The following is a 27,393-nucleotide window of genomic DNA, read 5'->3' on the forward strand; positions in this document are numbered from 1 at the left end:
GATCTAAGCTATCAGGAGGTGACTGGCCTAATTTCAGACTGTGGATGTATTTGAAGTGCCCATGACGGGGCATTTCTCTGGATTGTTGCCCGTTGCATTGTGATTTGACTATTTTTGATGGAGGGTGAGAGATGGGAGCCACACAGAAGGCAACCAGGAAACAAAGAAGGAAAGAATGCCCTTCTCCTGGGCAGATGGGGAACCAAGGCTATGCAGGGTGGGTATCAAGACCCCAAGAAGTCAGGGGTCCAGAGGAGAAGGGGCTTCTCTGACTGTCCCTTTCACCTCCCCTTCCCAAATTCCTCAGTCCTGGCTTCTTATCATGGATTCAATTTGGATGTGGAGGAGCCCATGGTCTTCCAAGAGGATGGAGCCGGCTTTGGGCAGAGCGTGGTCCAGTTTGGCAGATCTAGGTAGGCTCCGCCCACTTCCCCAGCTCCACCCCCTTGGCCTGCAGGCAGGTGGCTGCATGTGGCAGCCCAGGAGGTTCCCTGGAGGAAGGGCAGCAAGGGCGAGGAGACTGTACATGACACCACTGACTACTGACCCCTGGCATGAGCTGGGCAAGGACAGGGTCAGCCGTGCCCAGCCTGCCCAGTCCTTAAGGGTCTGTGCTGGCCCTGTGAGGATCCCCGTGCATGAAGGAGTGTGACACCAAATAGCAAACAGGAAACACCAGGACAGGCAGAGAGGGAGGCACTGCAGAAGAAAGGGGGAAACACTTTTTTCCAATGACAAGAGACCCCGCATTTTTATTTTGCACTGGGACCAGCAAATTATGTACCTGCCCTCCCTCCAGAAGTGCAAATTCTTGGGTCCCAGAGACAGGGACCCAAGGAGTTGAAGTCACAGTGTGATGCAAGCATAACCAAAGTCTGGGAGGCAGAAGAAGGGAGACCTCAAACCCAGGAAGGAATTCCAGGAAGACTTCACAGAGGAGGTGGCATTGGCAATGAGCCTGAGAGCACAGGACAGTTCACTTGGCCAAGAGGGAGCACACAGAGGTCACTGAGTTCTAAATGTACATCCCTCCTCCTTCCTCACCCTGCTGGCAGGCTGGGAATGTGGAAGCAAGTGCCAGGAGCCAGAGTTTTTTTTTTCTTTGTTTGTTTGTGTTGAAATATAACACAGAGACTGAAATGCACAAATCCCAAATCAACTCAATGAATTTTTCATATGTGTGTACCCAGGTAAACACCACCTACATCAAGATGTAGAACCTCTCCAGCCCCCTCTCACGTGGGTTCCCTTGGGACTCTCCCGATCACACAACACTGAACAAATCCAAAGAGAGCCTCTGTCCCACTTACCATCACCACCAATTTGTGTTGGGGCCCTATTTTTTTAAAAAAATGAATATAAAACTCTTGATTGACTGCTGTTCACCAGTATTTACAGTAAAGTAAATAATATATATTGGATGATATTCTGATTGCTACAAAGTTACTGTTTTTCCTCGTTTCTGCTGAGTTGTTACCCAAATACGGGAAGACTGAGCCCACGTCTAAGGAATGGGTTGGGGTGAAGAAAGACATGCAGATCAATAGTCTAAGACTAAAAGCTGATTCACACATTTGTGCCAGCAGGTCCCAAACGGCTACATCTCCAGCATCTGATTCAGTTTCATCCTCAAGCCTTAGACAAACAGGGATTTCAGGTTTCCATAAAGAAATGACTCTCTAGAAGGAATCTTGTTAAATGACAATTGCTTGGCTAATTAGTTAAAGTACACTAGTATTTGTCTAGTTTCCTCATCTGAGTAGCGAGGTTGTTGGTAGTGAGAACATTTTTCCAAATTAAAAAATTTTCTCCTCTCAAGGAATTTTGCAAATAAATGGGTGCATTTATAGGACTGCAGACATAGAGGTGACTTCTGATACAGCTGCTTAAAATGGTCCAATTTAAATTGTTTATCTTATATTTAAATTGTCCAATTAATTTCAGAATTATCTATTTGGTTTCAAAAGCTTATGGCTTCGGGACATTTTTCCGCTTTTTCTATTTGAGGCGACCTGTTTCTTGGGTGGCTCTGAATGATGGCTCCTAGGAAACAAATCGCGCTGACCTGTGGCTGGGAAATGCTGTTTTTGTTCTGAATAGTATTATTTTGGGTGAATGTTAAAACACACACACACACACACACACACACACACACACACAAACCATTTGCATACACAAACACACATATATTTATGTGTACACACACACATACACAAACAAATAAACAAAAAGCTTGGCGCAGCCTTTCAGCATGCATGGGTTAGACTCGGGCCCTGATTTTTAATAGCCTCACATGTGGCCAAAGCCAAGAGCTCCCCTCACGAAGTCTCACTTCCCCGTGACACTTCTTCACCCGAAGCGCCTTGTGCCCCAACCCCTGTCTGTCCTGGTTGTGCCTCCAGTCTCGTGGTGGGAGCCCCCCTGGAGGTGGTCGCAGTCAACAAAACAGGACGTTTGTACGACTGCCTGGCTGCCACCGGCTTGTGTCGGCCCATCTTGCTGAATAGTGAGTGACTCGCCCCAGGAATCAGGGCCTTCAACCCTCCTACACCGGACCGCCCCCATCTCAGCCTCCAGCTCGGACTGTCCCCCCAAACGAGGGTGTGCCCTTGAGTGTGACCCTGTGTGTCTGTCCTCTCAGCACCCCCAGAGGCCGTGAACACGTCCTTGGGCCTGTCCCTGGTGGCCTCCACCGATCTCTCCTGGCTGCTGGTGAGTGTTTCTGGGTCCCAGGAGGGTCTCATGGGAGGAACAGGGGCCAGAGGAGGCTGGGGCTGGGCGAGAAGGAAGGGAAGCGTTCTGGGGGCCCCCTCGCCCACACAGGCCTCTGTCCCCAGGCCTGTGGCCCGACCATGCACAGAGCCTGTGGGGAGAACATGTATGCAAAAGGCGCTTGCCTCCTGCTGGGCTCCCACCTGCAGATCACCTGGACGGTCCCCGCCACCCTAAGGTCCCCTAGAGACAGCAGTTCCACGTGGAGCACGTGCTGGCACTGCTCATGCGTGCAGAGCATGAAGCCTGGGTCTCGGCCTCTTGGGCCTCCTGTGTGCAGGTCCCTTCCCAGAGGCCTCAGCAAGCACAGGAGGGGCTGGGAGCGTGGTCTGGCCTGGCAGGAGGGGTAGCTCATGGCAGGAGCCCTAAGCCGGCCAAGCAGTAATGGCTCTGATGGGGCAGGAGGGAGTCCAGCTCTTGCAGGAGGCATGAGGGCCCTACATTTGCCAACAGGTGCAGGGATGCCTCCTGGTTTCCAGAGGAAGGGCCTTGGGGGGGTGAAAATGTGTGGTGAGGACGATAGATCCAAGAATCCAAGAGGGAAGCAGTCCTGGGTCATTCACTGCTGAACTGCCAGGAGCCCCCCAGACTCACTCTTCCCCTTCCAAGGGGAGCAAATGACCCAGCCATGGGGAGTGTGAGGCACAGTTTTGCAGCACTGATGTCATCCACAGAGAATGGTGACTGGGGGCCCTGCCGTGGCTTCTCTCTGAGAGTCTGTCTTTACAAGTTCATCTTCTGTGTCCTTGGGCAAGTGGCTTCTTTCCCTGTGCCTTAGTTTCCTCATTGGTAAAATGGAGCTTAATAATCAAGGTGGCTATTAGGATTAGAAAATTTAATACACATAAAGTGCTTAGGCTCCTTTCTGGCACATGTATGTGATCGCCATTATGACTGATTTTCTAGCTGAAGACCACGTGTTCCGTCTAGGAGGAAGATACAGATAAACTGCCCCATCTGTGGCATCAGAGGGAATAGTGGGCCCCAAATGAGATCCAGGGACCACTCAAGGCATGATGTGAACCAGAGAAACCATGATGCCAGCCTTGGTGGGCTTTTAGCAGAAAGCAAAACAGCAGCAGAAAGAGGCCCCAGATCAAATTGTGAGAGCAGAGTCTATAGAGGGGACAGAGAGAGTGGAAAAGACTCTTGCGGGTACCAGGCCCCACCTGGGATGTCTGTGCAGCCAGACATTTACTAGATGGTAAATGTCTTTTCCTAGATGTTTCTGGGGCTCATGAGGTGGGATGCTTGATGAAAATGGGACACAGATGTGTAAAACTGGTCCAGACGAGGCAGGTTTGAATAGATTTGGCAAAACTGTGTGCCAGGCAGTACTGGGTACTGGGTTCCGGGTGTGCATCAGCTTATAGCATCCTCTCAAGATCCTTGTGGAGGCCAGGATGATCCCCATTTGATAGAGAAAACTGAGGCTCAGAGAGGTGAGTTTCCACTTTAGGAAGTGGCAGAGCCCAGAGCTTGAGCCAACCTTGCCTGATTGGCTCAGTTCTTTTTCAGAAGGCCATTCAGCTACAGCCAGCTGCCTGCAATGGGAAGCCCAGTGGATGCAATAAAAGAAGCAAGAAACAGAAGTAACATTGCGAGGGTGCTGGCCCCAGGCCTAGTCTGAGAGAGCATGTGGGGGTGGTTTTGTGATGCAGCTAAAAATGTGGGCCCAAGTACAAGACGTGGTGGCAGGGAACGCCAGCTACCCAGCTGTCGGGGACAGATCAAGGGTGAGAAGGGGAGCACCTGAGGGCTTCTCGGCCTGCTGTGTCGGTGGCTGGATTTCCTGGTCTTCAAGGAAGCAGGGAGGGAAGTGATCTTCCATTTCTTCTGGGTGCTGGTGATGTTGGTTGAGTAGGTGGGATGGGTGAGGAGTGAGGAGATGGGAGAAGGCATTCTGCTTCAGTGCCCTGAGGCAGGGTACCACAGCTCAGCATCACACCTCATAGCTGTGGTGGTCTGATCTCCCAGCACCCTGGGACCAACACAGGATGTGGGGTGCTGGTGGAGGCATCAACCGGATTTTGCACGCAGGCCACAAGCCCCTATGTAAGTCTGGGGACAACCTGAAATGTTTTATTTGTTCATTTACGTATGATGTGTCTTTCCATTACGGTGTGGACTCCACAAGGGCAGGGACGAGATCTTTTTGTTTTGTTTTTTGTTTTTTGCCGTATGCGGGCCTCTCACTTCTGTGGCATCTCCCGTTGCAGAGCACAGGCTCTGGACGCGCAGGCTCAGTGGCCATGGCTCACGGGCCCAGCCGCTCCGTGGCATGTGGGATCTTCCCGGACCAGGGCATGAATCCGTGTCCCCTGCATCGGCAGGTGGACTCTCAACCACTGTGCCACCAGGGAAGCCCACGAGATCTTTTTTAAAGCTATGATCTTCAATCAGGTTTCCCCAGAGATAGACTTAGAGGCTCACCTGGGAATGTTCTCGGGAGCAACCCTTATGAGAGTCTGAGGGGAGCAGGACTTGGCAGATGGAGAGGGTGCACTGTGAGAGGCCTCAGCTGCCCCACGGAGAGCTCAGAGCATGGCCGGATATGGGTTGCCCGCAGGAGCAGGAGGTGACCTTGGGCAAGGCACCTCCCTTTTGAGTGGGGTGACACTTAGGGAGGAACTCTGCTGGAAGCCATCAACAGCCAACTTCCTGCAGCTGGGAATGAGCGCCTCCATCCTGGTGGGGGGCAGGTCTTGGTGGCACACCTTAGCATCCGCTGCAGGTGTGTCCTTGGGCCTAGAACAATGCCTGGCATGTGGTGATGATGGTGATAACAGCTACCCCTCATGGAGTGCCAGGCCCTGTCTTAAGTACTTTATGTACATATTCATTCTTTTTATCTTTGCAATAATCCCATGTGGTAGGCACTACTATCACCCATTTTACAGATGGGGAAAACTGAAGCCCAGTGAAGTTATGTAACTTGCCTGCATTCCCCACTAAGAGGTGGGAAGAGGTGGGATTCGAGCCCAGGCATGGTTCCAGGATGCACATTCTGAACCGCTTGGCTAAATTGCCTTCCACTGAGCCCCACAGTATCCCTGGTGGTGTATTCAATAAATATTCGTTGACTAAATGAGTTAGGAACCCACCCGGGCCCCACCCTCTACTTCTTCCTCCCCTTTTGTAGGCCTTGTGGAGGGAGGGGAGCAACAGGGATTCTGCTGAAGAGAGAAGGGGCTTGGGCAACAGATTTGGACCTCCTCATTGGAGGGTGTCAGAAACTGGGTGGGCCAGGGGGCCTTGGCATCCCTACGCCAAGGACGGCCCCCTGGCTCTGTGGAGCAGAAAGGGTTTCTGGGTCCCAGGAAGTGGCTGGGACCTGCCCATGCATTTCTGATTCCTCCCTCCCTCTCTGCAGAGTGTCCACATCAAGAGATAGACGTTGTCTTCCTGATGGCGGCTCTGGCAGCATTGACCGAAATGACTTTAAACGGATGAAGAACTTTGTCAGAGCTGTGATGGACCAGTTCAAGGGCACCCACACACTGGTGAAGGCTGGGCCCCCGAGGCCTGGGGACTGGGATCAGGGAGGGTCTACTTCTGGGAGGGCCAACCTGGGAGGGGGCCTGGCATCGCTGGGGGCTGGCTCAGTAGACTTGTGCCATGAGGAGGCCAGGGTCCAAGGTCAAGGTATGGTCCCAGTGCAGGGCCGATTTGAGCCCTAACCTGAGGAGGTACCCCCATCACATGTACTATGTCCCCGCATGCCACAGGAAATACAATGTTTTTGCTGTTTAAATACATTGAAAGGATTATCAAATCAACTTACTGTGATATTTGACTGAAGGTAACTTGGCCAAATGATGATTTCTTTATTATGTTTTCCATGTAACTCACAATTTCTTTATCTTATTATTTTATTTCCCAGTAACCAGTGTGTGTGTGTATATGTGTGTATATATATATATATATATATACACAAATTCTTGAGAAGCAAAGAAATATAACCTACAAATTGATTTCATGTATTATAAATTTTTTTTAAAAATCTAAGTTTAACAAATATTGTGGTTGGCAAGGCTATTCTTTGTAAACTATGAAAGAAACATTATTTGGTTTTGATTTTCCGGTTTTCTTTTGGGGCCATTTATTTTTTTCTGGGTCTCAGTATATATTTGTTGGGCCTCAAAATCACACGGAGCATGGTTTGTAAATACAAAATTATTCCAAAATAAAAAACTTCCTAAAAAACAACTCCTGAGCCCCAGGGCCCTCTTCTTGGCCTTCACAGTTCTTGCTGATGCAATACTCAAACCTTCTGAAGACCCACTTCACCTTCAGCCAATTTCAGACCAGCCGGAGCCCTCAGAGCCTGGTGGATCCCATCGTCCAACTGGGTGGCCTGACGTTCACAGCCACAGGCACCCAGACAGTGGTGTAAGCTCCGCCCCATGCTGCCTGTGAATGAGCTGCTACCTCACTGCTACCTACTGCTGGGTCTGCACAGCCCTTCTTAGAGGCTGAGGGAGGCTCTGGGGAAAGGGGCTCACAGGGGAGCGAGGGGGCTGCAGGCAGAGTCCTCCCTGGAGTGTTTCTGGTCCCATCGCTCATTGCCATCCCCTGATCTAGGGCGGGACTCCTCTGCAGCGTGTTTCCCCTTTGCCTGGCTTTGGCTTGCCTGGACCCTGAGCCCACCCGGGCTTTGCTTCTCGGTTCCCATCCTGGCTCTCCGCTAGCTACCTGGGCCACCCTTGGAGTTACTGACTCTTTCTAAGTCTCAGGAAACTGTCCAATGAGGAAAAACTCACAACTTGGTTAGAAGGATTAAGCGAGATAACATGGGTGAGGTGTTTCTGCACAAGAAGTGCGAGATAAATGGTTGGGGATTTTATCCAAAAAATGGTGCAGCTCCTCTTTACCTCCCTGGAAGGGACTCAGGAATTATTTCCAAGTGTCTTCTTTGTGCCTTTCTCCCCACTCAGCTCCCTTCATCCCTTCATCCTCTCATCCCTCATCCACTCAAGTCTCTATGTACCATGTGCCTGCCCAGAACTGGGGGCTAGGTGGTCCAGGAAGAAAATGGCTTAGGTCGTGGGACCACAGTGGAATGTATGGTTCCCATGGGAAAAAACTGGGTAGAATGTCTGGGATCCTTGACTTCCTGCACACCCTTGGACACTGCCCTGGGGATGGTGCTGGAGAAATATTGAAAAAGGGATGATCTCTCCAAAGGCACTCTCTTTACTTCGGGGTGGCTTTTCTGCCTTGAACACTGACCTGTTGGGACTGGACAACCAGGAAGAAAGCCTCTGTCTCTTGAGTTGAAGGTCACACAGGAGAGGCATCTCTCCCAGTCCCTAAAGCTCCTCCCAGCAGTGGGCAATGGTTAGTTCTCATCAAAATCCATCCTCTCCCATCACCTCCCTGCTCCCTAGAGCCAAGCCCAGCTCTGCCACTGACTGGGTTGTTGCTGTGTTGTTGTTTTTTTTTCTTTTAGAAGTTTCATTACAAAAAAGACAAAAAGGCAACAACATTAAGGAAAGTTTTGGAAAAAAAAAAGAAATATTACCTACAGTTCCTCTAGCCAACCATCTTGCAGTATTTTGGCAACAAGAAAGAATAAGTACAAATGAATAAATAAATCCTACTCTCAAAAAGCACAGTGTCATTTCCATCCTCGTCTTTATTTAGACATATTTTATAGAGTCACAATCAGGGCAGAAACTATCTTCATCCTGCCATTTTTTTCCATCTGTTCCATAAACCTGTTCCATGCTTCTCTATAGCTTTTATTGTTTTCCTTTGAAATGGCTGTGTACTTTTCCACCAAGGGGCTGGGTCATGATTTGCTAAACCCCTTCCCTAACACGGGACATTTAGGTTGCTTCAGTATTATATCTGGTGTGTGTATGTTATTTGGTGCATATGTGTGTGTGTGTGTTTATTCTGAGTTTGTAGAACTGCATGAACATATATGTTACATTTTTAATCATTTGTAATAGCTACCATAGAATTAATGCTTACCTGTAGGCCAGTCACTGTTGGAAAAGCTTCACTTCATTTGACCCTCAGGATAACCTGATACTATTTGTCTCAGTTATTTATTGCTGCCTGCCAAACCACTCCCAAATTTAGTGGCTTAAACAACGCCCCTTTTGTTACTACTTTTCATGATCCTGGGGCTCAGCTCTTCTCAGGTGGGGTCTTTCACGTGGCTGTGGCCACGTGGCACCTGAGGCTGGACTATGAGAGCTTCATCCACGTGGTTGCTGCCTTAGCAGGATTGGCTGGAAGGCTGGGCTCAGCTGGGGAGGCTGGGCCTCTCTCTTCCTGTGGCCGCTCCACGGGGTGCCTCTAACAGGTTGGCTAGACTTCTCTCATGGCGGCTCAGGGCTCCGCAAAGTGCAAAAGCTACCAAGGTTTCTTAGGCCCATAACTGGCACAGGGTCACTTCTGTTGCATGTTGCTGATTAAAGGGAGTCACAGGCCGGGCTCAATACGGGAAAGGAACCGGGCGTGGCTCACTGGGGGCCATCTTTGGAGACCAGCTATGGTACAATTATTGCTCTCATCTTGCATGGAGAGAAGCAAAGGCGCAGAGAGGTGAAGTGACTTGCCTTGTTGCCTCCTGGGAATGAGGTTCTGGAGTGGATGGAACTTTAGGAACAAGGAATATGAGTACCTTTGTTCTCAGTCTCACTAATGATTGTCAGTATGTATCCATGTCTTAACATACCTGAGTCTCAGGGTGCCAGGACTCCCCAGTCTTTCCAGAGGAGCTTCTAGTGCTGCAAATGATTTCTTCCCAGAATCTCAGTAGAATCACCCCCTTTTTCTTCCTCGATAGGAAAGAACTATTTCACAGTAAGAATGGGGCCCATAAAACTTCCAAGACCCCCCGAAATACAGCGACGTCATCCCCCAGGCAGACAGAGCCCGCATCGTCCGCTATGCTGTTGGGGTGCGTCTCCTTCCTCATGGCTCCCCCAGACTCAGCCTGCACCTCCCCCAGGCAGAAGGGCTGGCGGGCTCCTCCTCCTCGGCTGCCTCTCTGCCACAGGTGGGAGATGCTTTCCAGGATCCCACTGCCAGGACAGAGCTGAACATCATTGGCTCAGTGCCTTTGGAGGACCACGTGTTCAAGGTGGACAACTTTGCGGCACTCAGCAACACCCAGAAGCAGCTGCAGGAGAAGATCTTTGCAGTCGAGGGTAAATGGGGAGTGACCTTGGGTCTCGGGATTGAAAGAGTCGTGACCCAGTTGTGCCCCTCAGTCCTGAAGGTTCATCCCTGCTCATAGCTCACCCCAAATTGTTCCCCAGAACCCAAGCCCCAGACCACATTCTCCTCTTTCTGCTCTGAATCTTCATGGTCTCAAGGTCTCTGGGAGCCTGATTGACCTGTTTGCCCACAGGAACGCAGTCAAAGACAAGTCGCTCCTTCCAGCATGAGATGTCTCAAGGAGGCTTCAGTTCCGTCCTCACGACGGTGAGTGGAGTGTGTGCTCGATTAACGAGTATCAGGCACCAGCCCTGTGTTGGGAGCTGGGAACCAGAATAAACAAGAACGCAGACCCTGTCCTCAAGCTCACCATCTAGTCCGGGAGAGACACACAGGCAGTGTATGTAGGTACAGAGAACAGGATAGCAGAGGTTCCTCCTCTCCTGGATCGCATAACTAGTGGGAGGCGGTGACAAACGACAAACAAACGAAAGACTTTCAGGTTGTGCTAAGCATTGGGATAGAGAAAGAGAGGTGTCAGAGGAGGCCTAGGGAGTAACAGCTGAGGCTGAATGATGAGAAAGGGCGAGGCCTGGAAAAATATGGCGAGAGATTGCTCCAGGTAGAGGAAAAAGCAAGTGCAAAGGTCCTGAGCCAGGAACAAGGTTACTGTACGAGAGAGATAGAAGGGCCAGCACAGCTGGAGCAGAGTGAGCTAGGGGCAGCACGGAGAGAGGGTGGGAGAGATGGGAAAGACCAGCCCGTGCAGACCAAAGAAGTGACAATATACACAGACAATTGTCTGAAAGTAGATGTGTCTTCAAAATATCCAGAGAGATTTGCTTCGGAATAACTTTGAGGGCAATTGAGGGGGACGTAGACGTGGAACAAGGTTTGTCATGAGTTAATCACTGACGCTGGGTCACGGGTTCTTACGGATTCATTACACATTTCTTTCGACTGTTGTGTATGTCCTAAATTAGCCATAAGCAAAAGTTTGAAAAGGCAATAAGCATTCAGAGGAGGAAATGCCAATCCCTCCCTGAGGGAGCCTAGGAAGAGCTCGCAGAGCTGACTTAGAGGCTGACTCTTCCAGAGAGAGGAGCTGCGTCCCAGAAAGAGGAGAGAGGAGCGTCCAGGCCAGAGGCTTGGTGTATTTTGGAACAGAGTGTCACTGCGCAGGCTCGATTGGGAAGGATCCTCAATGCCACCCTCAGGAGCTTGCGGGCAGTGAGCCTCCCTGGTTTGCCAGCAGGGTGGTGGCTGCACGTTTGGGTTGGAAGAAACCCAACTCTGGGGCAGTAGATGAAACAGAGGAAAGCAAGCTAGGAGGCAGGAAGGGCAGTGGGTGAGAGGCGCTGGGGTGACCGTGATGGCGGCAGTGGGGACAGACTGAGAGATGTAGCAATCAGGGACGCGGAGGCTGCTGGTGAGAGCCAGGGAAGAGCAAAGAGAATTCCACATGATGGGCGGAGTCAGTGGCAGCCATTGCTTCCAAATAGGCTGTCTTCTTCTTCTTCTCACCTGCTCAGCCCTGGAATCCTTTCCTCCCAGGATGGACCAGTTCTGGGGGCTGTGGGGAGCTTCAGCTGGTCTGGAGGTGCCTTCCTGTACCCCGAAAATGGGAGCCCCACCTTCATCCACGTGTCTCAGGAGCACACGGACATGAGTGACTCTTACCTGGGTGAGGCAAGGCTGTGGTCGGAGGGCCGGGCGGGAGACGGGCTGCCTGGGAAGGGCAGGGGCCCGGGGGTGGGGAGTGGAAGCCTCTGTGCTGAGGCCTGGTCCCCTCAGGTTACTCCACAGAGCTGGCCGTTTGGAAGGGGGTACACAGCCTGGTCCTGGGGGCCCCCCGCCATCAGCACACCGGGAAGGTTGTCATCTTCACGCAGGTGTCCGGGCAATGGAGGCTGAAGGCTGAAGTCACAGGGACCCAGGTTGGGTGTGGAGGAGGGTCTCCAGGGGCAGAGAGGGAGATGAAGGGGGTGCGGGACCCAGGAGGGAGGGGCCGGTATCTGGGGAGAGGGGGGACCTGGCCCAGCGCGGGTGCAGGGGTAGGCAGGATGACTCCCCGCTCTGCCCTCCAGATCGGCTCCTACTTCGGGGCCTCCCTCAGCTCCGTGGACGTGGACAGAGATGGCAGCTCCGACCTGGTCCTCATCGGGGCCCCCCATTACTATGAGCAGAGCCGGGGTGGGCAGGTGTCCGTGTGCGCCTTTCCCCGGGGGGTGAGTGGCTGATGAGACCCGGGCTGGGTGGGGTCTGGGTGTGGAGGGGTCGCCTGGGGTGGGACCTGACACTGTTTTTGTTCTGCAGAGGGCTAAGTGGCAGTGTGGTGCTGTCCTGCGAGGGGAGCAAGGCCACCCCTGGGGCCGCTTTGGGGCAGCTCTGACGGTGCTGGGGGATGTGAACGGGGACAGGCTGATGGACGTGGCCATCGGGGCCCCGGGAGAGCAGGAGAACCGGGGTGCTGTCTACCTGTTTCACGGAACCTCGGGACTGGGCATCAGCCCCGCCCACAGCCAGGTGAGGCCCCTCTGCTTCAGCCTCTTCTGTTCGCCTCCTCCCCGCTGTCGTAGATTCACCTGATGCCACCTCCTGTCAGCGGCCTCGGCAGTGACCATTCCCTCCCTCCTTTTAGTGGTTTACCTTCCTGAATTTCCCCAGGCCCAGCTAAGCACAATTCTCTTTTCTCTCCTTTGACTCCAGACTTCAGAGTGTGTGGGCAGCTTAGTAGTTAAGGGATCACAGGCCCCAGGTCAAATGCCTGACCAGCCCTGTGAGCTGTGTGGCCTCAGACAAGTGACCGATTTAGCCTCTGTGAGCCCTGGTTTCCTTCTATGAAAGGATGAGCAAATTCTGTTGGCTTCTTGTAAAGATAACTCAGTGAGAGCACTAAGCCTTCCATTCCTCAAATATTTATGAATGAACATACGTAATTTATGAATCAACGTGTAAACGATGAATAAATGAATCTATTATGCTCCCATCATTACGCTTTGATTTTGTCATTGGCCTGCACCTTCGTGGTCCTCATTGGACCCAAAGTGCTCTCCTCTCTGCCTGTGGACTGTGGGGTCCTCACTTTGCTTGCTCTCCCCTCCTCCCCGGTCTTCAACTTCTCTACTCAGTGTCCTTTCCAAATCTTTCTTCCCCAACCTTTCAATCCCCTTTCCTTGATTTACACTGCTTTTATCCTTCCCTGGCCAGTGGATTGCAGGCTCCCAGCTCTCCCCTAGGCTCCAGTATTTCGGGCATTCACTGAGCGGGGGTCAGGACCTCACCCAGGATGGACTGGTGGACCTGGCCGTCGGGGCCCAGGGGCACGCGCTGCTGCTCAGGTGACAACTCCCCTACTCCCCCCTTGCCTGCCCCTTGTGTCTGATTCACTAAGCTGCCCCCTCCCTTGTTCTCCTTCTGGGGGCCAGAGGCCCGCCCTCAGCCCCTCATGCACCCTCAGGAGCCTGCCGGTGCTGAACGTGGAGGTGGCTATGAGATTCATGCCCCCGGAGGTGACAAAGTCTGTGTACCAGTGCTGGGAAGAGCTGCCCACCGCCCTGGAAGCTGGGAACGCCACAGTCTGTCTCACTATCCACAAAAGCTCACAGGACCAGCTAGGTGAGTTTCCTCCTGGTAGACCCAGACCCTCACTGCCCCCGAGAGGCCCCCAGCCCTATATCCTCAGGACAGAATGAGCCCAGGAACCCAAATCTCACCTCCATGTCCACCCAGCTGTCCTCCTCCCTCCCTCTTCCCACACCCGGGCCTCTAGGTTCTGTCTCCAGGACACATCCGCGGTCTGCTCTCTCCACCGCCTTCCTCGAGGACACGGCTTCGCCTTCCCACCCACTCTGAGCTGTGCCCACGGCTATTCTTGCACGCCCCCTGCACTCTCCACAGGGAACTACAGCGATTGGTCCTAAACACTGTTTAACACCCCTCAACCGCCCCTTTCTTGCATTTATAAAGACCAGAAGTTTTGCCCACAATGACCCCATGATTTGGTCCCTCTCTGCCTTTCCAGCCTCACCTTGTCCCCTTCCCCCCTACGCCATACACTTCTTTTCTTTTTTGGCCTGGCCATGTGGCTTGTGGGATCTCACTTCCCCCATCAGGGATTGAACCCAGGCCCTTGGCAGAGAAAGTGCAGAGTCCTAACCACTGGACCTCCAGGGAACTCCTTTTTAATTAATGTGCCAACCTCCCTCTCCCTTCTGGTCTTAGCCACTATTCCCAGAGTCTGGGATTTTCCCCTCCCCGCTGGACTCATAGCAATCTGTGTCTACTTCTGTGGCTCCTTTGGTATTGAAGCTTCCTTGAGTGCAAGAACCGTGTCTCATTCACCTGTAGTTCCCACCTTTCCTGACCCAGAACCTGTCCCATCATTGACAATCTATAATGTTTGTTGAATGGTTGTTCCAGTGAGTGTTGGATTTGACTCCTCAGCTAAGCTTTCTGTTCCTTGAAGCCAAGGATCTTGTCTTATCTTCCCTTTATATTCTAACTGCCCCTCCCTCATTGCCCTACTTGCCAGTGTTTAGCACGGTGCTGGGTGCAGGGTGGGTGCTAATACTCAATGTCGATGAGTGCTCCTAATGAGGGGATTGGAGATGGATTAAGACATGGATGGGAAGAGAATATACCGTTTTGCTGCAGCTCCCCTTTGAGAAGAACTGTGGGCAAGGGGACCTGAGTGTCAGCCTCAGCTTCTCAGGGTGAGTGAGCTCTTATCTCCTTTCATAGCCAGACACTCAAGCTTTTGGGTCTCCCATCCTCATAGGATGAGAAGTCCTTGTGTTTCCCTTTGGCTCTCCTTCTAACAAAGAAATGCTTTTGATTGGACGGTTATCAGACTGTAGCTCGTGAGTTCCCACAGCCCTGCCCCTACCCCTGATTCAATTCCAATCTATTTCCTTGAGTCTCTGTCCCAGTCTTGTCCTTCCTTGTTCAGCCTGCAGACCCTGGTGGTGGGGAGCTCCCTGGAGCTCAATGTGACAGTGACCGTGTGGAATGAGGGTGAGGATTCCTATGGAACTGTGATCAGCTTCTACTATCCAGCAGGGCTGTCCTATCGACGAGTGTTAAGAATCTAGGTAAACAGCTCCCTTGGGCTCTAGTGGCTGGGACCGTTCTCCTGCTCTGGTTTATAATAGGTTCCTCTTAATTTCTTCTATAATGAAATATAAACACACACACACACACAAGTGCATAAGGCATATGTATAGTTTAATGACTAACTATTAAGCAAAAGTGTATGCAGTTAACATCCAGGTCAAGAAGTAAAGCACTGCTAGCACCTCCAGAAGCCCTTTCATTATGTGCCTTCCCTCATCCTAACCTCACACTCTTCCCAAAGGTAATCACTATTCTGACTTTGCAATGATCAATTCCTTGTATCTTTATAGTTTTACCACCCATAAATACATCTCTAGACAATACTGTTGGGTTTTGCCAATATTTGAACTTTATATGAATGGAGACATGTTGTATGTTCCTTTTTTCCTGCAAGTTTTAAATTATAGTTGATTTACAATCTTATATTAGTTTCAGGTGTACAACATAGTGGTTCAATATTTTATAGATTATACTCCATTTAAAATTATTATAAAATATCGGCTATATTCCCTGTGCTGTATAATATATCCTTGTATCTTATCTACTTTATACACAGTAGTTTGTACCTCTTAAACCACGACCTGTATCTTGCTCCTGCCCCCTTCCTCTCCCCACTGGTAACCACTAGTTTATTCTCTAGATCTGTGAGTCTGTTTCTGTTTTGTTATATTCACTCGTTTGTTTCATTTTTTAGATTCCAAATATAAGTGATAACAATGTTGTATGTTCTTTTATGTCTTTCTTCTTTTCTTCAATGTTATGCTTGTGAAATTCATCCATGTTGTTGCTTGTGGCTCTGGAATATTTTCACTGCTATTTAGAATCCCTTTGCATGACTCAATCACAATTTATTTACCCATTCGATGATCGATGGTCATTTGAGTTGTTTCTGATTTTGGCCATGACTATTCTTGAACATGTATCCTGGTGCCCCTACACAAAATATTTGGAAAGTATATACCACATGTGGAATTGTTGGATCATTGGCTATGTGTATCTTCAATTTTAATAAGTAAAGCCAAACCATTTTCACGTATTTACACTTCCATCAGCAATGTATGAGAATTCCTGTGGCTTTACATCTACCCTGACACTTGGCATTGTCAGACTTTTAAATTTTTGTTGATCTGGTGGGTGAGTAACTATATTTCTTTGCAGTTTTAATTTGTATTTCTCTAATGAGGTTGAGCAACTTTTCATTTGGACTTCTTGGTTGTTTGGATTTCTTCTTTTAGGAAGTGCTTGTCCAACTCTTTTTCTTATTTTTCTACTGAGTTGTCCATCTTTTTCTCATTGAGTTGTAAGAGCTCTTTGCATATTCTGGTTACTCGTCCTCTTCCAGTTATATGTGTTCAAATATCTTTTCCATTCCTACTGCTTGTCTTTTCAGTCTCTTTATAGCATCTTTTAATAAATAGATGGTCTTAATTTGGTTGTGGTTGATTTTTATCAAAAATTTCCTTTGTATTTAGTGTTTTATGTGTGTTTAATGTTTAAGAAATATATCCCTACTCCAAGGTTATATATAAAGACATTCCCTTATATTATCTTCTAAAAGATTTCTAATTTTGCCTTTTCACATTTGAGTCTTTAATCCAGCCAGGATTTATTCTAATATATGGAGTGAGGTAGGGATCCAGTATTTGTTTGTTTGTTTGTTTTGTATGGGCCAATTTTCCCAGGACCATTTACTGAAAACTTGTCATTTCCCCTACTGCTTTGCAATGCCACCACTGTTATACATCAAGCCCATATATACATGTGGGTAAATTTTTAAAAATTCTTTCTCCTCCTCTGGAAGCAACCCCACCAGCGTCCCCTGCGCCTGGCATGTGAGGCAGTGCCCACTGGGAATGAGGGCCTGAGGAGCAGCAGCTGTAGCATCAACCACCCCATCTTCCAAGGGGGCACTAAGGTCAGAGCTTCCCCCCAGTCCTCATCACTCTTCTCCCTCGTCCTGGCCCATTTCCTTCCCTCACTCCACCATGGCCTTCCCTATCCCCAACCCTTCTTTCTTCCTCCCTCAGGGCACCTTCATAGTCACATTTGATGTCTCCTACAAGGCCACCCTGGGAGATAAGCTGCTTTTGAGGGCCAGTGCAAGCAGGTGAGCCCCGACCACATATGGTGTGTCCCTCGCTCTCCTTTTTCATGTCCCAGCCAGAAACTCCTCTCCTGGATTCCTTCCCAACCACTCACCCCTGTCTCCCTCTAGTGAAAATAATAAGCCTACATCCAACAACACTACCTTCCAGCTGGAGCTCCCAGTGAAATATGCTGTCTACACAGTGATCAGCAGTGATCAGCTTGGACCTTCCTCCAAGCCTAGTACCTCGCCCTGCAGGCCAGCCTGCTCTTTTGAGGATGGGTATCTAAGCTAGCCGCTCTGATTCCCCACATGGCGATTCTTGTGACCAGCCATATATTTATACCATAGCACCATATCCCACAATTCTTGGTTCTTCTCTGACGAACTGACCTGCTGGTGGGACACACATACCTTGCCACCACTGTGTATCCTCTTCTCTCTCTCCAAGATGCAGGCTTCCTTTAACATGAAGCCAGTTCCAGCCTTTGTGCTAAACACGAATACGCTGAATTGAAGCTACTAGATTAAGACTGAGGCTTTTCTGAGCACTCTGAAGTGGGGAGCTTGTGCCCAACAGGATATGGTCTGTCACCACACAGGGTGAAGAGAAGGTCAGGTTCTCACAAAACTCAGAGGACAGCAGAGATGTGAGAAACTGTTGGGACGGTTTTTAAGAGCCCAGGGCTGAGCAGGCCACAGGAAAGGCAAGTGTAGGGCTGCTGCTCTGGGTTCTAAAGGTTGGGGAAGGGGCCAGGCTGGGAGCAGGACAAGGAGCCCCACCCACCTGGCTGAATTCCAGAGGCTTTAGAGTTGATCAGAAGCTTATAATATTGCCATGGGACAGAGTTTGCTGCTGCTGCTGCTGTGCCAATTTTTAGGGGAACTAGAGAGGGGGTTCAGGCAGTGTCATTGCCCTTCCAAATTCCATGTGTGAATTTCCCCTTCTATCCACGGGAAAACACTGAAATTTACAATAAGAGCTTACAGTCATATATACTTACGATATGCCAGGCCTTGTTTTAAGTACTTTACATGTATTTACATTTATTTAACCACTCTATTAGCTCTGTGATATAGCTATTGTAAATTTATTTATTTATTTTTGGCTGCGTTGGGTCTTCGTTGCTGCGCACGGGCTCCCTCTAGTTGCGGCGAGCGGGGGCTACTCTTCGTTGCAGTGCGCGGGCTTCTCATTGTGGTGGCTTCTAACGTTGCGGAGCACAGGCCCCAGGCTCGCTGGCTTCAGTAGCTGTGGCACGTGGGCTCAGTAGTTGTGGCTCCTGGGCTCAGTAGTGGTGGCTTGCAGGCTCTAGAGCGCTGGCTCAGTAGTTGTGGTGCACGGGCTTAACTGCTCCGCGGCATGTGGGATCCTCCTGGACCAGGCCTCGAACCCGTGTCCCCTGCACTGGCAGGCAGATTCTTAACCATTGCGCCACCAGGGAGGTCCCGATATAGTTACTGTTATACACCTTTTTGCCAACAAGGAAATCCAGAGGTTTTTACCCCTGTCATTCAGCTGGTAAGTGGCAGAACCAGGAATCAAACCCAGGTGGTTTGGCTCCAGAGCTGTGCCCATGGCCATATACTACATGCCTCTCCAAGGACTGGAGAAGCTGAGTGATTTACTCAAATTTGAAAAGAGGTTTAGAACTGGAAGATTTTAAGGTAGGAAAACTGAAGCAGAGAGAGAAAGGGGTAGGATGGGGATTGTCCATCTATTCCCCACCCCAAATGTGATAGATTTCATTTTCTCTTGTGGTTCCTCCTTAAGTGAAGACCCGCCTCAGTTTCATTCCTCTCCTGTCCCCAGGACTGCTCCACTGCTGCCTGCCTGAGGTTCTGCTGTGACATCCCCTCCTTTGGCGTCCAGGAGGAACTTGACTTTATTCTGAAGGGCAACCTCAGCTTCGGTTGGGCCAGCCAGGTGTGTCCCTTCCCAGACTCAGGTGGGGCCTGATGTGTCTGTGCCCACCTCAAGCCAGGGTGTTTCTCTAACCCCAAGCCCTCCCCAGAGCTAGTTCCCAGCCCTCCCCTTCTTTTTTGTAGACTTTGCAGAAGAAGACATGTGTCGTGAGTGTGGCTGAAATCATTTTAAACAGATCCATGTATTCCCAGCTTCAAGGACAGGAGGCATTTTTGAGAGCCCAGGTAGTGACCGTGTGGTAGGCAGTGACCAGGCTGATCAGAGAGCTCCTGATGCTAAATCTGTGATGCTGGGTGGGGGGCTTGCAAGCCTGGAGGGAGGAAGGATGGAGGTCCCTAGGCAGGCAACTGTTCCTAAGCCCATGAATGCTTCTGTATCTCACCCCTTGGAGCAGAGACTGATGAAGAAAGGGAGGGAGTTAAAGATTGGGAAACTGGGAGGAGTCTGGAACAGCCTGATACTTTCTGATCCCCAAATCAGGTGGAGATGGTGCTAGAAGAGTATGAGGTCTATAACCCCATCCCCCTCATTGTGAGCAGCTCTGTGGGAGGACTGCTGCTGCTGGCTCTCATCACAGCTACACTGTACAAGGTGAGTGCTTTCATCACACTCTTGACACCACCAGCACCCAACCCCAGCCCTCCCACAGACAGGAGGGTATAGCAGGGAGAACTCAGACAGTGAAGTCAGGCAGGTCCAGGTACACATTTTCGCTCTGACTCGCTGTATAATGTCAGGCAAGTTGCTCAACTTCCCTGAGGCCCTTTCAACATTTTCGAAATGAAATAATGCCTACATCATAGAGTGACTGAAATGAGACAGACATGAGGCCAGGGTATGCAGAATCTTTGCTTTTCTGCTGTGGATGGTGTGTACGGCTACTGAGCTGGGCATAGAGAAGACACTCAGTACGTGATAGCTGTTGTTCACATAAGTGTTCTGGCACACAAATACAAGTCAGTTTGGCTTCCTTCTTCTGTCTCAGCTTCTTCCTACTCCCAACTTCCTACCCTGCCCTCTGATCCAGATTTTCTGATTTATTTCCCCTCACAGTGTGGCTTCTTCAAACATCAATACAAAGAAATGATGGGTGACAACCCTGAAGACACTGTCACATTCAATGGGGAGTATCTCAGCGGTGAGGCCCCCAATCAGCCTTTGTCCTAAGAATCCACTTTCCCATTTAGCTGTACCCCCATGGGCTGACTTCCATGGGAGTAACTTCTGTGTAGATCTGGACTGGCCTGAGCAACTTGCCAGGTGCTAAGTCATCTTCCCAAGGCATCGAAAGGTTTTTATGTTTTTACATATCTACCAGACTTCAGCGATGACCCACTTTTTACAGAAGCGGGCATGATGCCAGCATGAATTCTCATATGTATAAGAACTGTCACATTAAATGAGGATGTTTATAACACAGTTTCCTTGTATGAAAGAGCTCTAATCTAGGGACCTGAATGCTGTTCTAGTAAGGGGGGAGGGGCTGCTTGTGGGTACAGAAAATGTTCTCTCTTTCTCAGGTGACTGGGGCCTGTGAGCATCTTTTCTTAATGGTGCCGTGAGTAGTTTAAGGAGAGGAGGGCAAAATAAGTTCTGTGTGTGTGTGTGTGTGTGTGTGTGTGTTTGTGTGTTGGTCATGGGTTTCAGCTTAGGCGTCAGGCTCCTTGGTAATGGCAAGTGAGCTGACTGTCCTAGGAGGTGAATGAAATGTCCAGAGCTTGTCTGAACCAACATCCCCCTTGAATGGGGTCCCCCAAAACTAGGAGAACCAGGCTTCCAGAAAGGGAACATCTAATTTCCCCCAACTAATACAGAAGACCCATTAAAGGTGGTCATAGCGAATGACCAAAATATTCCAAATCCAGAATTAGGTCATGAAGATCTACACAGAGGGCTGTAGATCCTGTGTTTGAAATCACAATTGTCTCTAGACAGCGGGAAATCACAGAGGCCCTGAATGTGTGTCAGGAAAAGAGTGGTACCTCAGGATCTGCAGCCCTGAGTCTCCACCGGGCCTCCGACGAGCTGCCTGAATTTAAGTCATTTAATCTCTGAGAATCTCAAATTCCTCCTCTGGAGAAGGTGGAACCAAATTTAGACCTTGCTCCCAGAGTTACTGTGAGAAGTCAGTGTATATTAAAGCCCTTTACAGCCTAGAGCCCTAATTATTAATAGGTGAGAGAGGAGGGGCCATCTCCTACCTGTCCATCGAGGCTGTTCCCTCGAGTCCCTCCCAAGTCAAGGTCTCCGGAAGAGCACGTGGAGCGCCCACTGCACTTTGTGCACAAGCCCAGCTCTAGCCATGGACGCCCCGCCCCGTGGTCCCCATGGAGCCCGCGGCCACACACGGCTTCCACACTTTTATTGCGTCTGGGGCAATCGGCCAAGGCCTCAAGGCTTCTCGTAGCCCGTGGGCAGAGGGTTGACACGGGGATTGTGGAAAAGAGTGTGGTTGCCGTCTCCCCAGGAGTAGGGCTGTGGAGAGAGGGAGGGGGGAGCGAGGCGTCAGCCTGGGGGTCCCCCGCACCCCCTCCCTCGCACCCGCGCGGGCCAGTGTACCTTGGAGCGGATCCGGAGGTGATGGTAGGGGATGAACTCTGGGCGCTCGTGGTGGCCCGAGTGGAGCCAGGAGTTGAGGGTGCAGAGGGCCACGCTCGGGAGCGCCAGCACGAAGGTCAGGAGGCGCCAGGTGCGGGCTGCATCGGGGAAAGGCAGGGCTGAGAGAGAGACGGACTGGGCGGGAGGGGGAGGGGGAGGCGTCGCCAGGACCCTGGAACGTCCCAGAGGCAGGAGTGGGGGACAGATGGACAAGGTCAGGAAGCCACAGGGTCAGGCCCTGGCTGCAACTCACCTCCTGTCCCTCCGTGGTCTCCCTTGGCCGCACTGGCCAAGCCCCGACCCAAGGACCTCAGAGGCAAAGCCATGTCAGTGAGAGAAGCTGGGGACAACGGCACCGTCCTTTCCTTCTCCTTCACTGAGGCCTCGGTTCCCCTCCCCTCTGTTCCGGCCAATCACCTGTTGAGTCTGTAACGTGGGTGGCTATTTTTAGGGGGTTTCTATATTTAAAACGAGGCCTGCCTGGAGGTCTTTCTCTCCAGACAGCTGCTGTACTGTGCCTCTTATTTTGGTAAGGGGACATTTAAAATACAATATGCCATTCTTTTTATAGTTGTGGGGAAATATTTTGTTCAATATTGTATTCCCAGTGGCTGGCACACAGTAGGCCTTTAATAAATATTTGTAGAATGAATTGTGTCCTTTTGAATCTCAGGTTTTTTTCAGGTGTAAACTGTATAATAATTTGTACCTTAAATGATCTTTATGAAGTTTAGGTAAAGCAACAGAGGATTGTGCCAGCCTAGAGTCTGGCATGGAACAGGAGCTCAGTATATGTATTAGTCACAGTTCTTTGCAAAGAGCAGAACTCCCTTTAACTAGCTTTAAAAAGATACGCAATTGTGAATCTTAGGTAGCTCGCGGTATCTCTGGTACCGCCAGAAACAAACCATTCTGTGGGCCAGCTGTGCAGAGACAGTTCACACTGCTGGACACTGAGTGCCAAAAATGTCATCAATGCTGCCATGGAAAGTGTCACGAAAATTTCATCAGTAGTCAATCTAAGAAAGACATAGGGACTTCCCTGGTGGTCCAGTGGGTAAGACTCCCCGCTCCCAATGCAGAGGGCCCGGGTTCGACCGCTGGTCGGGGAACTAGATCCCGCATGCATGCTGCCACTAAGAGCCCGCATACCACAACTAAGACCCGGAGCAGCCTAAATAAATAAATTAATAAATAGATTAATTAATTAATTAAAAAAAAAGAAATGGAAAATTTGATTGGAGGCAACCTGAGGGTTATAACGTGGGAGACAGTCTTTCAGAAAGCTCTGAGGATTGTTCCACCTGTTAGAGGTCGAGATACAGTTATGTAAGTTTTTGTGACAAAGGGTTATACATCAGTGTAACATACTGACAGTTTACATACTCCAACAAGGCATGTAGTGGGCTATTGTGACCCCTTACAGGATTGAGAAAGGAATGTTATCTCCAAGGAATTACCCTGCTGGCACCAGGAGGAAATTGCTTTTTTGGGAGGGTGGAGGGGAGTGAGTAGGCATTCCTGTGTATTCTAAGAGTATCTAGTTAATGTATAAGGCAGATACACAATGCACACTAAAGGGGAGGGGGTAGTGGCTCAAACGGGCAGAGAATTTTATGCTTAAAACTTTCCTTGTCCCGCCTTAAAAATTTTATTTCATCAAAAGCTAGATTCTTCCACCCTCATCCCCTCTTGAAAACAGATTCTTCATGAAACTTGCATCCTTCAGTTGCTCTCTTCTCGATCAAGGAATCACGTGGGCACCAACTGGCCACACCTAGGTCATTGCCTGTGCCATAGCTTCGGGAAAGGCTGGGAAACCTAGTTCTGGCTTCTGCCTTCAGGAGGTTAGGAATTGTGTGTTGGAGAAAATGTAGGACGAGTATTCCAAAGATGCTGGACAGCCACAAACTTGACAAGTGTCTACTGCTAAGTGTGTTATTTCAGTCTGAAAAATCAGGCTACTTGGAGGAAAAAGAAGAAAGAATAGGCAGGGCTGTGTGAACCCTAGAGGCTCTAGAAAACTGCAAGACAGGGCAGGGCTGACGTCTGCCTTGTCCGTGGTTCTGTCCTCAGCACCAGCACAGAACCTGGCATGAAGTGGGTGCTCTAAAAATGTGTATTTAATGAATGTTTGGACCGTGTTACTTTGGATAACGCTATAGAAACACCTTTTCAGAGCTACAGTCCAACAGGATGCCCCCAGCTTTGATCAAGAGCTGATGTACCTGATAAGAATTTAATATATAAAAGAAAAATAAGTTTTATGTATTGATACCTAATCTAAATATATGAAAGAAAAATGAGGAAGGTATATTTTCAAGAAGGGTCTCCACACCTGTTCCTCCTGATGGGTCTAAACTGGTTCTACACGTCTTTTTTCAGCTTTTTGTTTTGTTTTGTTTTTAGTAACCTTGTTGAACAGTTAAATGTTATATAGTGTTGCTAAATTATTCCCACGCCCTCACTGAGCTATAACAGAATTCTTCCTACAGTTGCTTTTTCCCAGTTGTATTTTGGAATTGCTGCTGAGAAGATGGGACCTTATTCCAGTTAAAGTTACTTGGCTTCTTTGTCCACACACAGTCCCCTCAAGCCCCCTCCCTACTGAATGATTATGGCTCTTGGAGAAAACAAAAATGAAGGGGGTATTTTTACCTGAAAAGGTTCTAGGCGCCCCTCTCTCCACACAGTTTTGCTGGTCATCACCAAACAATTCCTTGGGGATTCCCATCCCTTAGCCTCAGCTTGGAAGTTCCCGCTAAGAGCTGGTACTTGGTCGATGGCCTGAGGGTTGCCAGCATCCTCTGCTGCTGTTGCCCTCTTGTGGTGCACCTGCCCAAGTACCCCTCCTGCTGAAAATCTGATGAGCCCATATTGACAAATGTATACACTGGCATAACCACCAACACAATCAAGGTATAAAACATTTCCATCACCCCTCAAAGTTCTTTCATGCCCCTGTGCAGTCAGCCACTCCCTCTCCCACCCAGCCCCAGATAATCACTGATATCTGCTTTCTGCCCCTATAAATTAGTTTTGCCTATTGTAAATTTTCATCTAAATGTAATTGCATATTATGTATTCTTTCGTGTCTGGCTTCTCTTGTCTAACATCATTTTGAGATTCAAAAGGAACAACTTCTCCTCTCTCCTGTCCCTCAAATCTCACAATTTACAGAAGGATTTAGGGAGGTAGTAGGCAAAGGTATGTTACTGAAATCCTTATATCCTTGGTATGGACAAGCATAATATTAAGTGATGTCTCAACATCAGTGATTAATAAATTATTTCCCTTGTGTTTTATAAAAATTATTTAAAAATTTTTGTTGGTCTTCCCAACCATGTGCTATTAGCATAAAAAAAAAATGTGGAGTTCAATGAGAACTCCAACAGCATAGAAGTGCCTCAGAGCATCACCTATCCCGTTTCCAGGTTTGCTACCTAAGTCCTTTTTTTCTTTTTACTTATTATTCTTATCTTTTCATGTGTACTCTTTTTATTTTTTTAATTTTTGGCTGTGAGGCTTGTGGGATCTTAATTCCCCAATCAGGGATTGAACGGGGGACCTTGGCAGTGAGAGCACGGAGTCCTAACCACTGGACCGCCAGGGAATTCCCCTACCCAAGTCCTTGACTCCGCTTTCTCCCCTAGCTCTGCACCTCCAACTCAAGTCTCTTCAGGCACCACATCCTTTTTGTTCTACTTCAGAAAGATTTCTCAACTCCATCCTCTCCTCTCTGTTGCCAGTTCTACTGCCTTAAGTGCAAATCCTTGTCATCGTTTGCCTGGATTATTGCAAAAGACTCCTTATCAGCCTCCCCTGCTTCCAGTCCCTGCATTCTGGTTTATCACCCATATAATCCACCAGTGATAGTTCTCCCTTAAACCCCAGACTCCAGCATTAAATCTGATGTCGCTCCCCTGCTTCAAAGCACCTGTGCCTAAACGCCACCCACAACATGGCCTACAGAAGAGTTCAAATGCTTCAGCACGGACAGCAGAGCTCAGCCTGGCTTTGCCCCAGCTCTGCAGCTTTAATCGCCATGACCTTTCACACCTCTGTGCTTTTGTACTTATTTTACTTTCAACTGCCCAGAATGCCCTTCCCCCTTTCCTGTCGCCTAAACGTGTCCTACTTATCACGTGAGCCCCAGCTCCATTGAAAGCTTTCCCAAACTCTCCTATCACACTTGGTGTGGTGACTGTTGCAGTGGCATTGAGAACCATCAGGAACGTCTGGTCACATGTCTGACTCCCCAGTAGACTGAGCTCCGCGAGAGCAGAGGCTCTGGCCTAGTGCCTGACACAGTAGGCCCCCAATAAATGGTAACTGAATCAAGGAACCACTTCCGGCTGCTCAGGTTTGCTTATGCGAAGACTCAGATTCTTTTATCTTTGTTGTCCTCCCAAGTCACAATGTGGACACACTTGGAAAGTTAACCAAAGGGACCATGAAAGTGACCACACCCAATCTAAGTCTTCCCAGTCACTTTGCCTGCCAGTCAATGAGATCATGCTTATTTCTACAGCAATAACAGAGAAAAGCAACTAAAAACAATGCTGTTTACTTGGGTCCAGTGCATTTCATCTATGCATCTGTACTAATGAGATTATCTGTTCTAAGAATTTCCACACGTTGATTAAACCTCACGACAACTAACCAAGAGAGGGACTATCACCCCATTTTACAGATGAATAAACTGAGGCACCGAAAGGTTTTAACCTTGCCAGTGCTCATCCATACAATAAGTGGCAGAACCAGGACCCAAACGGTCTGGCTCAAGAGAGCTTCCTGCTAATTTCTCTGCTATAACGCCTATCTCATTAGGACAATTTTGAAAAAGAAACTACCTTTCCTCCATAATCCCACCACTTCTAAGAATAATATCATCATGTTTGCATGTTTCTTCAGGCTTTGCCAACATGCCTACATATTCTGACTACTCTGTAGTCATAGTTTAGCTACTGAACAAGAGAAAACTACTCCAAGCAAAAGATGAATCTAATTTTGCTTTCCGAAAAGAATTTGTGCATTCTTTTCTTACTTGTGAACATTTTCTGGCTCATTCATATTCTTTCATAAGGATATTTTAATGGCTATATACAATTTTTATTTAAAATCCCACATTTTATTCATTTCTTTTATTATTGGAATGTCATTACTACAGAAAATGCTGTCATGAGCATGTTCAGGCCACGCACAGAGCTTATTTTTTTTTAATCTCTTGTGTAGAAATCATCCTCAGGAGTGCAGCTGATGCCCTATGTAAGAAAGGACCTTTGGCCTTCATAAAGTAGACGCTCTTCTGAAAATCTGAATGGCCACAGTTCAATTTGCTCGTGTCTGAGACTGAGCCAAGCCTGATGACCGTGGTCCATTCATGGTCTTGGGGGCCCTAGGAAAACCACAGCAGTTCTGGCAATGCTCTCTGAGCCAGCTGGGACACAGTCAGTGCAGTCAGCCCTTGTGACAACTGAAAGTGCCACAGGTTGCCAAAAACTTCGATCTTGTTAGCCACCATAATCCACCACTCTGTCTGTGACTATCATTGCTCTCCCCTCCTACATTCCCTGTCTAGCCTGGGCTTTCCTTACCTCTTCCTGAGATTATTGTGTCTTTCTTCCAACTGCCTTACATAAGGCTGTCAGATACGTTTCTTACTGTAGGGCAGAGCTTCCTTTTTCCACAGCCTGGGACACATAGAAAATGTTAACAA

At 49.1% G+C, this 27,393-nt stretch overlaps 2 protein-coding genes across 2 annotated transcripts; one reads left to right on the forward strand and one right to left on the reverse strand.

Annotated features, from left to right (window-relative positions):
* Window positions 1-210: 210 nt before the first annotated feature.
* On the forward strand, window positions 211-20,258 carry LOC101274336 (integrin alpha-D). Its single transcript, XM_004269015.3, is given in 28 exon segments — window positions 211-217; window positions 308-413; window positions 2,403-2,506; window positions 2,642-2,712; window positions 2,838-2,946; window positions 6,143-6,181; window positions 6,184-6,275; window positions 7,019-7,164; window positions 9,575-9,609; window positions 9,612-9,688; window positions 9,788-9,938; window positions 10,142-10,215; window positions 11,503-11,632; window positions 11,743-11,885; window positions 12,036-12,176; window positions 12,265-12,474; window positions 13,159-13,289; window positions 13,409-13,566; window positions 14,549-14,663; window positions 14,900-15,041; window positions 16,865-16,978; window positions 17,091-17,170; window positions 17,279-17,391; window positions 18,637-18,671; window positions 18,963-19,076; window positions 19,199-19,300; window positions 19,557-19,667; window positions 20,130-20,258. Coding segments are annotated over 28 exon segments (2,964 nt in total). The 3' UTR covers window positions 20,244-20,258.
* A 1,163-nt stretch (window positions 20,259-21,421) lies between these two features.
* Window positions 21,422-22,087, reverse strand: LOC101288308 (cytochrome c oxidase subunit 6A2, mitochondrial). Its single transcript, XM_004268729.4, has 3 exons — window positions 21,928-22,087; window positions 21,636-21,772; window positions 21,422-21,551 (listed from the first exon to the last, which is right to left on the reverse strand). Exons 1-3 carry the CDS (start codon window positions 21,998-22,000, stop codon window positions 21,468-21,470), a joined length of 294 nt encoding a protein of 97 aa, XP_004268777.1. The 5' UTR covers window positions 22,001-22,087; the 3' UTR covers window positions 21,422-21,467.
* Between the last annotated feature and the right edge of the window lie 5,306 nt (window positions 22,088-27,393).

This window comes from Orcinus orca, chromosome 16, assembly GCF_937001465.1.
Source record: "Orcinus orca chromosome 16, mOrcOrc1.1, whole genome shotgun sequence".
In the NCBI taxonomy this organism is placed as follows: Eukaryota; Metazoa; Chordata; class Mammalia; order Artiodactyla; family Delphinidae; genus Orcinus; species Orcinus orca.